Below are 13,286 nucleotides of genomic sequence, written 5' to 3'. Positions count from 1 at the left end.
TCAGAATGGAGCATCATAGGTATCTTCTATGATGGTCTGTCTGAACTGTCTAAGATGTCATTGGACAGCTCTGCTGGAGGATCTCTTCATCTAAAGAAAACGCCTGCAGAAGCTCAGGAACTCATTGACATGGTTGCAAATAACCAGTTCATGTACACTTATGAAAGGAATCCTGTGAGTAATGGGAGGCCTCAGAGGAAGGGAGTTCTTGAAATTGATACTTTGAATGCCATATTGGCTCAGAATAAAATATTGACTCAGCAAGTCAATATGATTTCTCAGAGTCTGAATGGATTGCAAGCTGCATCCAACAGTACTAAAGAAGCATCTTCTGAATAAGAAGAAGCTTATGATCCTGAGAACCCTGCAATAGCAGAGGTGAATTACATGGGAGAATCCTATGGAAACACCTATAATCCTTCATGGAGAAATCATCCAAACCTCTCATGGAAGGATCAACAGAGGCCTCAACAAGGCTTCAACAACAATAATGGTGGAAGAAATAGGTTTAGCAATGGCAAACCTTTTCCATCATCTTCTCAGCAACAGACAGAGAATTCTAAGCAGAGTCATTCTGACTTAGCAACTGTAGTCTCTGATTTAATTAAAACCACTCAAAGTTTCATGACTGAAACAAGGTCCTCCATTAGAAATTTGGAGGCACAGGTGGGTCAGCTGAGTAAGAAAGTTACTGAACTCCCTCCTAGTACTCTTCCAAGCAATACAGAAGAGAATCCAAAAGGAGAGTGCAAGGCCATCAACATAACCCACACGGCCGAACCTGGAGAGGAGGAAGAGGCAGTGATCTTCACTGAGGGAGACCTCAATGGACATCCACTGGCCTCCAAGGAGTTCCCTAATGAGGAACCATGGGAATCTGATGCTCACACTGAGACCATAGAGATTCCATTGAATTTACTTTTGCCATTCATGAGCTCTGATGAGTATTCTTCCTCTGAAGAGGATGAAGATGTTACTGAGGAGCAAGTTGCTAAGTACCTTGGAGCAATCATGAAGTTAAATGCCAAGTTATTTAGTAATGAGACTTGGGAGGATGAACCCCCATTGCTCACCAAAGAGCTAGATGACTTGACTAGGTAGAAATTACCTCTAAAGAGACAGGATCCTAGAAAGTTCTCAATACCTTGTACCATAGGCACCATGACCTTTGAGAAGGCTCTTTGTGACCTAGGGTCAAGCATAAACCTCATGCCTCTCTCTAGGGATCCTTAAGGTACAAGCTGCAAGAATCTCACTAAAGATGGCAGACAATTCAAGAAAACAGGCTTATGGACTTGTAGAGGATGTCTTGGTAAAGGTTGAAGACCACTACATCCCTGCTGATTTCATAGTCCTAGACACTAGAAAGTGTATGGATAAATCCATCATCCTTGGCAGACCCTTCCTTGCCACAGCAAAAGCTGTGATTGATGTTGACAGAGGAGAATTGGTCCTTCAAGTGAATGAAGACACCCTTGTGTTTAAAGCTCAAGGATCTCCCTTTGTAACCATATAGAGGAAGCATGAAAAGCTTCTCTCAATGCAGAGTCATATAGAACCCCCACATTCAAGCTCTAAGTTTGGTGTTGGGAGGCCATCATCATGCTCTGAGTATCTGTGAGGCTCCATGAGAGCCCACTGTCAAGCTACTGACATTAAAGAAGCGCTTGTTGGGAGGCAACCCAATTTTACTTATCTATGTTAAATTTCTGTTTTTCATTGTTATTTTATGTTTTCTGTAGGTTGATGATCATGTGAAGTCACAAAAACAATTGAAAAAGCAAAAATAAACTGAAAAACATAATGAAAAATAGCACACCCTGGAGGAGAAGCCTACTGGCGTTTAAATGCCAGTAAGGGCAGCAGAATGGGTGTTAAACGCCCAGTCTGGCACCATTCTGGGCGTTTAACGCCAGAAAAGGGCAAGAAGCTGGCGTTAAATGCCAGAAATGGGTAGCAACCTGGTGTTTAACGCCAGGATTGGCAGCAAAGGGCGTTTTGCAAGCCTAATTAGTGCAGGGATGAGAAATCCTTGACACCTCAGGATCTGTGGACCCCACAGGATCCCTACCAACCTCAATTCACTCTCTCTCTTCTTCACACCTTTTCATAATACTCTTCCCCAAATACCCTTCACCAATTACCTCAATACATCTTCCCTAAAAACTCCTCACCTATCAAATCCTACCCTCTTCTCTATAAACCCTTCACCAATCCACATCCATCCATCATAAATCCCACCTACCTCACCATTCAAATTCAAACCACTTTCCCTCCCAATCTCACCCATACATGGCCGACCCTTACACTCTCCCCACTCCTATATAAACCCCTCTTCACCCCTTCATTTTCACACATCTTAAACACTACTTCTCCCCCTTGGCCGAAACACTAACCCCCCTCCATTTCCTCTCTTTCTTCTTCCTCTACTCTCTTCTTTCTTCTTTTGCTCGAGGATGAGCAAACCTTTTAAGTTTGGTGTGGTAAAAGCGTTGCTTTTTGTTTTTCCATAACCATTTATGGCACCTAAAGCCGGAGAAACCTCTAGAAAGAGGAAAGGGAAGGCAAAAGCTTCCACCTCCGAGTCATGGGAGATGGAGAGATTCATCTCAAAGGTCCATCAAGACCACTTCTATGAAGTTGTGGCCAAGAAGAAGGTGATCCCCGAGGTCCCTCTCAAGCTCAAAAAGGGTGAATACCCGGAGATCCGACATGAGATTTGAAGAAGAGGTTGGGAAGTTCTCACCAACCCCATTCAACAAGTCGGAATCTTAATGGTTCAAGAGTTCTATGCCAATGCATGGATCACCAATAACCATGATCAAAGTGTGAACCCGGACCCTAAGAATTGGCTTACAATGGTTTGGGGGAAATGCTTAGATTTCAGTCCGGAAAATGCAAGGTTGGCATTCAACTTGCCCATGATACAAGGAGATTCACACCCCTACACTAGAAGGGTCAACTTTGATCAAAGGTTGGACCAAGTTCTCATAGACATTTGTGAAGAGGGCACTCAATGGAAGAGAGATTCAAGAGGGAAGCCAATTCAACTAAGAAGGCATGACCTCAAGCCTGTAGCTAGGGGATGGTTGGAGTTCATCCAACGCTCAATCATTCCCACTAGCAACTGGTCTGAAGTTACTATAGACCGGGCCATCATGATCCATAGCATCATGATTGGAGAGGAAGTAGAAGTTTATGAGGTTATATCTCTAGAACTCTACAAGGTGGCGGACAAGTCCTCTACTTTGGCAAGGTTAGCCTTCCCTCATCTCATTTGTCACCTCTGTAATTCAGCTGGAATTGACATAGAGGAAGACATCCTCATTGATGAGGACAAGCCCATCACTAAGAAAAGGATGGAGCAAACAAGAGATCCCACTCATGGACAAGAGCATGAGGAAATTCCTCATCATGAAATCCCTGAGATGCCTCAAGGGATGCATTTTTCTCCACAAAATTATTGGGAGCAAATCAACACCTCCTTAGGAGAATTGAGTTCCAATATAGGACAACTAAGGGTGGAGCACCAAGAGCACTCCATCCTCCTCCATGAAATTAGAGAAGACCAAAGAGTTATGAGAGAGGAGCAACAAAGGCAAGGAAGAGACATCGAGGAGCTCAAGCACTCCATAAGATCTTCAAGAGGAAGAACTAGCCGCCATCACTAAGGTGGACCCGTTCTTTAATTTCCTTGTTCTTTATTTTCTGTTTTTCGAATTTTTTTTAAGCTTTATGTTCTATCTATGTTTGTGTCTTTATTACATGATCATTAGTGTCTTAGTGTCTATGCCTTGAAGCTATGAATATGAATCCATCACCTTTCTTAAATAAAAAGTGTTTTTAATTGAAAAAGAAAAAGAAGTGCATGAATTTCGAATTTTAAAAACAGTTTAATTATTTTAATATGGTGGCAATACTTTTATTTTCTGAATGAATGCTTGAACAGTGCATATTTTTTGAATTTGTTGTTTAAGATTGTTAAAATTGTTGGCTCTTGAAAAAATGATGGAAAAAGGAGAAATGTTATTGATAATCTGAAAAATCATAAAAAATGATTCTTGAAGCAAGAAAAAGCAGTGAAAAGCTTGCAGAAAAAAATATATGCGAAAAAAAAGAAGAAAAAGAAAAAGCAAGCAGAAAAGCCAATAGCCCTTTAAACCAAAAGGCAAGGGTAAAATAAGAAGGATCCAAGGCTTTGAGCATCAGTGGATAGGAGGGCCCACAGGAATAAAATCCTGGCCTAAGCGGCTAAACCAAGCTGTCCCTGACCATGTGCTTGTGGCATTAAGGTATCAAGTGAAAGCTTGAGACTGAGCGGTTAAAGTCGTGGTCCAAAGCAAAAAAAGTGTGCTTAAGAGCTCTGGACACCTCTAATTGGGGACTCTAGCAAAGCTGAGTCACAATCTGAAATGGTTCACCCAGTTATGTGTCTGTGGCATTTATGTATCCGGTGGTAATATTGGAAAACAAAATGCTTAGGGTCACAGCCAAGACACATAAAGTAACTGTGTTCAAGAATCAACATACTGTACTAGGAGAATCAATAACACTATCTGAATTCTGAGTTCCTATAGATGCTAATCATTTTGAACTTTAAAGGAAAAAGTGAGATGCCAAAAGTGTTCAGAAGCAAAAAGCTAATAGCCCCGCTCATCTAATTAAGACTGACCTTCATAGATGTTTTTGGAATTCATTGTATATTCTCTTCTTTTTATCCTATTTGATTTTCATTTGCTTGGAGACAAGCAACAATTTAAGTTTGGTGTTGTGATGAGCGGATAATTTATACGCTCTTTGGCATTGTTTTTAGTATGTTTTTAATATATTTTAGTTAGTTTTTATTATATTTTTATTAGTTTTTAAATAAAAATCACATTTCTGGACTTTACTATGAGTTTGTGTGTTTTTCTGTGATTTCAGGTATTTTATAGCTGAAATTGAGGGACCTGAGCAAAAATCTGATTCAGAGGCTGAAAAAGGACTGCAGATGCTGTTGGATTCTGACCTCCCTGCACTCGAAGTGGATTTTCTAGAGCTACAGAAGCCCAATTGGCGCGCTCTCAATTGCGTTGGAAAGTAGACATCCGGGCTTTCTAGCAATATATAATAGTCCATACTTTACCCGAGATTTGGTGGCCCAAACTGGCGTTCCAAGTCAGCATAGAAATTCTGGCGTCAAAACGCCAGAACTGGCATAAAAGCTGGAGTTAAATGCCCAAACTGGCACAAAAGCTGGCGTTTAACTCCAAGAAAAGTCTCTACATGTGAAAGCTTCAATGATCAGCCCAAGCACACACCAAGTGGGCCCGGAAGTAGATTTCTGCATTATTTACTTATTTCTGTAAACCCTAGGCTACTACTTCTCTATAAATAGGACCTTTTGCTATTGTATTTTAATAACTTTTCATCTTTGATTAGTCTTATGCTATCTTAGACTTTTATGGGGGCTGGCCATTCGGCCATGCCTTGGACCTTCATTACTTTTGTATTTTCAACGGTGGAGTTTCTACACACCATAGATTAAGGTGTGGAGCTCTGCTGTTCTTCATGAATTAATGCAAAGTACTATTGTTTTTCTATTCAACTCAAGCCTATTTCTATTCTAAGATATCCATTCGTTCTTCAACATGATGAATGTGATGATCCGTGACACTCATCACCATTCTCACCTATGAACGCGTGCCTGACAACCACTTCTGTTCTACATGCAATCAACCTTGAATGTGTATCTCTTCGATTTCTAATCTAAAATTAGAACCTTCGTGGTATAGGCTAGAATTATTGGCTGCCATTCTAGAGATCCAAAAAGTCTAAACCTTGTCTGTGGTATTCGAGTAGGATCTGGGAAGGGATGACTGTGACGAGCTTCAAACTCGCGAGTGTTGGGCGTAGTGACAGACGCAAAAGGATCAATGGATCCTATTCCAACATGATCGAGAACCAATAGCTGATTAGCCGTGCGGTGACAGCACATTTGGACCATTTTCACTAAGAGGACGGGATGTAGCCATTGACAACGGTGATGCCCAACATACAGCTTACCGTGGAAAGGAGTATGAATGATTGGAAGAAGGCAATAGGAAAGCAGAGGTTCAGAAGGAACAAAGCATCTCTATACACTTATCTGAAATTCCTACCAATGAATTACATAAGTATCTCTATCCTATTTTATGTTTTATTCATCTTTTAATTATCAATTCTCCATAACTATTTGAATCTGCCTGACTGAGATTTACAAGATGACCATAGCTTGCTTCAAGCCGACAATCTCCGTGGGATCGACCCTTACTCACGTAAGGTTTATTACTTGGACGACCTAGTGCACTTGCTGGTTAGTTGTGCAGAGTTGTACCAACAGTTGAGATCACAATTTCGTGCACCACATCCCATAAAGCATCAACAATAATCATATCACACCACTAAATACAAAAGAAAGCAAGTAAATCAAACAAACTCATCAATGCAAGAGTAAGCTCCACTTAGAACACCCATGAGAAAATGAAAGGAGAGAAAGAAATAAAATGCAATAAACGAAGAGAACATGAATGCAACTACTTAAAAAAATAAAAGCATTTAATTAGGGGGATGGAAAAAAAAAGAAAGGGGAACTAAAAACAAAACTTTAGAAAGGAGGGGTACTTTAAAGTGGGAAGAAGGAGATAGGGTATGGAGGTGAGAGAAGGGTAGTGAAGGAGAGGAGAGGGAAAAGAGGTGTGGGTCCGCCGGAGGTGGTGGTTGCCGCCGGAGGTGGTGGTTGCCGCCGGAGGTGGTGGAGAAGAAGAGGTAGGGATGGTAGAGGAGGGTAGAGGTGAAGAAGAGGGGTGGTGGTAAGAAGAAGGAAAGAAAATGGATGGAGAAAGGCACACTTTCATTCAATTGGTTTGCGAAACCGACGCGCGCGCGCCATGCATGCGTGCGCGCGCATGGGCAAAATCAGTAACGACGCGGACACGTACGATGCGCGTGTGCGTGAAGTAGCGAAATGTGAGCACAGGTTGGGCACAACTCTGGTCCAACTCTCGGAAAAAAGTACCAGAACGTAAAATTTGTTGAGCGACGCAGACGCGCACGGTGCGCTGACGCGTCGATTGGCATTATGGTCGAGGTACGCGTGCGTGCCAGGTGCGCCTACGTGTGAGTTGAGCTGGGCCAGTAACATGAAATTGGCCCAAACAGGGCACAACTCTCTGGACGATGGCCCATGGTCGCAAAACGCAGTAATGACGCGTACGCGGCTAGTGCGCGCACGTGTGTTTTTGCGTGAATTGACATGGACGCGTACGCATCTCGTGCGTGCACCCGTGATGTTGGTTATGCCCAGGGCCCAAAGCTGGCCCAGAATTTGGACAACTCTCTGGTAAATGGCCCAGGAGTTGCGAAAGCCTAGGGACGCCTACGCGCACAGTGGGCGCATGCGTCCCCCCCCCCCTTTTTTTGAATGAATAGAAAAATGCCTAATTATCATGTATTCACTGACCAAACAAGCCAAAGAAGTCAAAAACACCTAAAATCAATGCAAAATCTAAAGAGAAGTGTGCTTCTATCATACAATCAAGTCATTCATGGAAAAATCAATGCAAGTCTTTATGAACAAGTTAGCCAAGGTAGGCATAAGCAATGCTAATCAAGCAAAAGTGTAGCTAAACAATTACAAAACAATGAAGAATTCAAAAAAAAAAGAAAAAAAAAACGGTACACAAATGAGGGAAAGGATAGATCTCACCATGGTAGGGTGTCTCCCACCTAGCACTTTTGTTTAATGTCCTTAAGTTGGACTTTCACTTGTTCATTGCTCTTTGCCCAGAGGTGCGTCTTCCAAAAGGAATACCTCAATCTCTTTGTTGCTCTTCATTTGTTCACCATGATACAACTTGAGACGGTGCACATTGACCTTGAAGATATCCGACCTTGAGGGATGGCACAAATGGTAAACCCCATAGGGTTCCGCCTTCACTACTTGATATGGGCCTTCCCATTTTGACCTTAGTTTACCGGGCAACAATCTCAATCTAGAATTGTAAAGAAGGATTAGATCACCGGCTTTAAATTCTTTGCCTCTTATGTTCCTATCATGCACGGCTTTCATTTTTTTCTTGTAAAGTCTAGAGTTCTCATAAGCTTCAAGCCTCAAACATTCCAACTCCGCTAATTGTAGCTTCCTCTCAATTTCGGCTCCACCCAAACTCGGATTACACTCCTTGATGGCCCAATACGCCTTGTGCTCTATTTCCACCGGCAAATGGCAAGCTTTGCCATACACCAACCAAAAGGGACTCATGCCAATTGGCGTTTTGTATGCCGTTCGGTAGGCCCATAATGCATCGGTGAGCTTGGCACTCCAATCTTTCCTATTGGGTTTCACAATCCTTTCCAAGATGCGTTTAATCTCCCAATTGGAAATCTCGGCTTGGCCGTTTGTTTGTGGGTGGTAGGCCGTGGTTACTTTATGCATGATGCTATACTTCTTCATGAGTCCTTCCATTCTTCTGTTGCAAAAGTGTGAACCTTGGTCGCTCACGATTGCTCGTGGCGACCCAAATCTACAAATGATATTATTTCTCACAAAAGAAAGGACTTCGTTAGCATCATCCGTCCGGGTGGGTATCGCTTCCACCCATTGGGCTCTGTTCATACCCTGGGTTGAGCTATCCGACCTGGGATGATTGGTGACAAAGCGACCGACCTCTTCAGGTCAGGCTACCCGACCTCTTCCTAAAGAGGTCGGCCAAATCGACAGGAAAGCCCAATAAAGGGCCCAAATAGAGGAACATGACCCAAATCCAAAGGCAACCCAAGCCTATAGAGATGAAGGCGGTTCCCTTGAAGATAAGCTAACTTCACTCAAAATAAGATAAGATAAGATAAGATAACTAACTTATCTTATCAGAAAGGTCAGCCCACACTACTATAAATAAACTGGAGCACCCAAGTATAACTCATACTCTGATTCTACAAAAAACCTGTTAATACCCATGCTAACTTAAGCATCGGAGTCTCTTACAGGTACCCCCCACCCTCCGGTGATCAAAGATCAGCAGTACAGCAATTCCAACAAATCGGACACGGCAACTCCGACTCCTACCAGCTGGACACGTCAGCACTGATCAGTCCAGAAGATCTCGTCCGAGATCGACCTCCAGTTTCAGGTAACCCTCAGAACATTGGCGCCGTTGTCGGGGAACCTGGAAGTCATCCCACCACCATGGCGGACGACCATGACAACGACCATGGTTCAGATCTAGAGGATAGAACACCGCATAAAAATGCGGGCACTACACCAAAAGATACTCCGGAATCTAACGGAGACAAAAACTCATCAAATCCAAGAGTAATAGAAGCGCTTCAAGATCATTTAAAGCAACTCGAAAAAGAAAGCTAGCATCAACGAGAGGTAGGCAAGGATCTATAAAGAGAGGTAAGGCGACGTCGAGACTTAGAAGATAAAATCCTACAACTCGAAGCCGATCTCAAAGCAAAGGCTACCCGGACCACCCCTGAGGACAACTCATGCAAAGATCAAGATCCATTCACTAGGAAAATCATGAAGACCAAAATTTCTAAGGACTTCAAACTTCTGGATATGACTTTGTACGATGGCACTACAGATCCCAACCATCACCTTAGCAACTTCAGAAGTAGGATGTACCTCTCCGACGCCTCAGATGCAGTTCGCTACAAAGCTTTTCCAACAACTCTCATGAAGACAGCAATCAGATGGTTCGACAACCTACCTCCGAAGTCCATCTCAAGCTTTGATGACCTAGCCAAAAAATTCCTGGCCAGATTCTCCATCCAAAAAGACAAGGTCAAGCACGCCCCCAGTCTACTAGGAATCAGGCAAGGAGATCGGGAAAGTCTTCACAACTACATGAAAAGATTCAGCAAAATCTGCCTAGATATACAAAGCTTACCAACAGAGGCTGCCATCATGGGCCTCATCAACGGCCTACGAGAGGGACCTTTCAGCCAATCTATATCAAAGAAATACCCCATATCTCTGGATGAGGTGCAAGAGCGGGCAGAGATGTACATCAACATAGAAGAAAATTTCCGACTCGGAGAAGCCTCAAAATCCGGTTTCACCTACCGAGATAAAGATAAAGAATCCAAAAAGAAGGAAGATCAAACGGGGGAAAAAATCAAAAAGTATCATAATTACACCCCTCTTCGGGTGTCCCTTGTGGATATTTACAAAGAAGTCTGTAACACAGAAAAGATACCCCCAGCCCGACCACTCAAAGGCAAAAGAGGAGGAGGAAATCGGAACGAATACTGTGAATATCATCGGGTCCGAGGACATTCCACCAACGAATGCTTCGACTTAAAAAACATCATCGAAAAATTAGTGAGAGAAGGAAAACTAAATCGGTATCTGGTCACCCGAGATGATGAGCAAAGAAAAAGACGAAGGGATGAAGATGTCGGACGAGCTGAGCGATCACCTCGTACGCCAGAAAGACATGTCCATATGATACACAGAGGATTTGCAGGAGGAGGAATCTCCAAATCATCCCGCAAAAGATATCTCAAAGAATTATATCATATCGAAGGGAAGGAAGAAGCACCCAACATCCCTGCAATCACATTCACCAAAGAAGACGCATATGGTGTCATCTCAAGACACGACGATCCCATGGTCATCACCATCATACTGGCAAACGCCAATCTCCACCGCACATTAACAGACCAAGGGAGCTCTGCCGACATCTTATTCAAAACTACCTTCGACAAGCTCGGCTTAGAAGAAAAGGAGCTTAGAGCATACCCGAACAGCCTGTTCGGACTGGGCGATACTCCAGTACAACCACTGGGATACGTGTCACTACATACAACCTTCGGAAAAGGGAACCAATCCAGAACACTCAAGATAGACTATATCGTGGTCAACGTGAGTTCAGCCTACAATGCCTTAATAGGTCGGACAACACTAAATCAACTCGGTGCAATAGTCTCAACTCCACATCTATGCATGAAATTCCCAACTACAGAAGGGATAGCTACGATAAAAGCAGATCAAAGGATGGCACACCGCTGTTATAACGAAAGTCTAAACCTCAGAGGCAAAGGAGAAGGGTTCCATACAATTGAGCTTGGTGGACTTCAGAGACAAGAAGAACTCCGTCCAGAGCCCGAAGGAAGTAGAGAAAGTTTAGATCGGAGATACCTCGGACAAAACAACTAATATTGGCACGATCCTGAAAGGAAACACAAAAAAAATTACTAGTACAGTTCTTACGAGATAATGTCGATCTCTTCGCATGGAAAGCGCAGACATGCCAGGCATAGACCCCAAGCTAATGTGTCACAAGTTGGCGGTTTATCTAGGATCTCGGCCGGTATAGCAGAGACGAAAAAAACTTGGGCCGGAACGATCCCAAGCTGTGGAAGAACAGGTACAAGCACTACTGGAGGCAGGTTTCATAAGAGAAGTCAAGTACCCACTATGGCTAGCTAACGTCCTCTTGCTAAAAAAATCAAATGGGAAGTGGCGAATGTGCACCGACTACACCGACCTCAACAAAGCCTGCCCAAAAGATCCTTACCCACTCCCAAGTATCGACGCTCTGGTAGATGCTTCCTCCGGATATAGATACCTCTCATTTATGGATGCATATTCTGGATACAACCAAATTCCCATGTATCCACCAGATCAAGAAAAGACCTCGTTTTTGACGCCAAAAGCAAATTACTGCTACATTGTGATGCCTTTCGGTCTCAAGAATGCAGGAGCTACTTATCAAAGGCTAATGAATAAAGTCTTTTCAGATCATATCGGAAAAATCATGAAAGTCTACGTGGACGACATCTTAATAAAGACACAAAGCGAAGAGACATTATTGTCCGACCTGGCCCAAGTGGTCGACACTATAAGGAAGCATGACATGCGACTCAATCCCGCAAAATGCACCTTTACAGTAGAAGCGGGAAAATTCTTAGGTTTCATGCTCACACAAAGAGGAATTGAAGTAAATCCAGACAAATGCCAGGCTATACTCAACATGAAGAGTCCAACTTGTGTTAGAGAGGTACAACAACTCAACGGGAGATTGGCAGCCTTATCCAGATTCTTAGCAGGATCAGCGATAAGATCTCTCCCCTTCTATGCCACTTTAAGGAAAGGAAAGAAGTTCGAATGGACAATGGAATGCGAGCAAGCCTTCCAGGATTTCAAAAATTTTCTGGGATGACCACCTATCCTAACTTGACCACGAGAGGAAGAACCACTCGTATTATACCTTGCAGTAGGAAGTCAAGCAGTAGCCTCAGCACTGGTTCGAGAGGACGACAAAGGGCAACAGCCTGTATATTTCATCAGTAAAGCACTGCAGGGATCCGAGCTGAACTACCAAAAAATAGAAAAGTTCGCCTACACTCTCATAATGACATCTCGACGACTTCGCCCGTACTTCTAAGCCCACACCATTAAGATTTAGACCGACCAGCCCATAAAAGGGATATTGCAGAAAACAGATCTAGCAGGTAGAATTCTACAATGGGCAGTCGAGTTATCCGAGTTTGACCTCAAATATAAAGCTCAGACAGCCATCAAATCACAATACTTGGGCGACTTCATTGCAGAATTCACAGATACCCTGGAAAACCCCACAGAATGGAATCTCTACGTGGACGGGTCTTCAAATAAAACTGGAAGTGGCGCAGATGTGATAATAGAAAGCAACCAAGGAACCCAAGTGGAGCTTTCCCTCAAATTTGGGTTCCCAGCCTCAAACAACCAGGCGGAATATGAAGCGTTACTAGCTGGTTTGAAGCTGGCTAAGGAGGTTGGAGCTCAAAAACTCAACATCTTCAGCGATTCACAAGTTGTCACTTCACAAATAATAGGGAGCTACCAAGCCAAAGATCCCACCATGAAAAAGTATTTGGACAAAACTAAGGAATAGCTCGGACAATTCGGGGAATATAAGATCTGCCACATACCCCGCGAACAAAATGCCCGAGCTGATGCACTCTCAAAACTAGCCAGCACCAAACCAGGGGGCAACAATAGAAGCCTCATCCAGGAAATGCTGCAGAATCCATCAATCTCGGAAGAGGAAAAATTCCTAGCCATAACAAGTCAGGATCAAGGATGGATGACCCCCATAATTAATTACCTCAAAACAGAAACACTCCCCACAAATGAGAAGGAGGCAAAGAGGTTAAAACGGGAGGCTCAGTACTACACCATCATAAAAAACACCCTATATAAAAGAGGGATCTCAATACCACTACTAAAATGTGTGCCGACCTCCAACACAAGGGAAGTTCTAGAGGAAGTACAC

At 43.2% G+C, this 13,286-nt stretch overlaps 1 protein-coding gene across 1 annotated transcript; it reads right to left on the bottom strand.

Annotated features, from left to right (window-relative positions):
- Positions 1-7,789: 7,789 nt before the first annotated feature.
- LOC112730156 (uncharacterized) lies at positions 7,790-8,281 on the bottom strand. The gene has a single exon (XM_025780258.1). It carries the CDS (start codon positions 8,279-8,281, stop codon positions 7,790-7,792), a length of 492 nt encoding a protein of 163 aa, XP_025636043.1.
- Between the last annotated feature and the right edge of the window lie 5,005 nt (positions 8,282-13,286).

This window comes from Arachis hypogaea, chromosome 12, assembly GCF_003086295.3.
Source record: "Arachis hypogaea cultivar Tifrunner chromosome 12, arahy.Tifrunner.gnm2.J5K5, whole genome shotgun sequence".
In the NCBI taxonomy this organism is placed as follows: Eukaryota; Viridiplantae; Streptophyta; class Magnoliopsida; order Fabales; family Fabaceae; genus Arachis; species Arachis hypogaea.
Note: the sequence above shows the minus strand (reverse complement) of the source record. Positions and strands in the feature narration are given on the sequence as shown.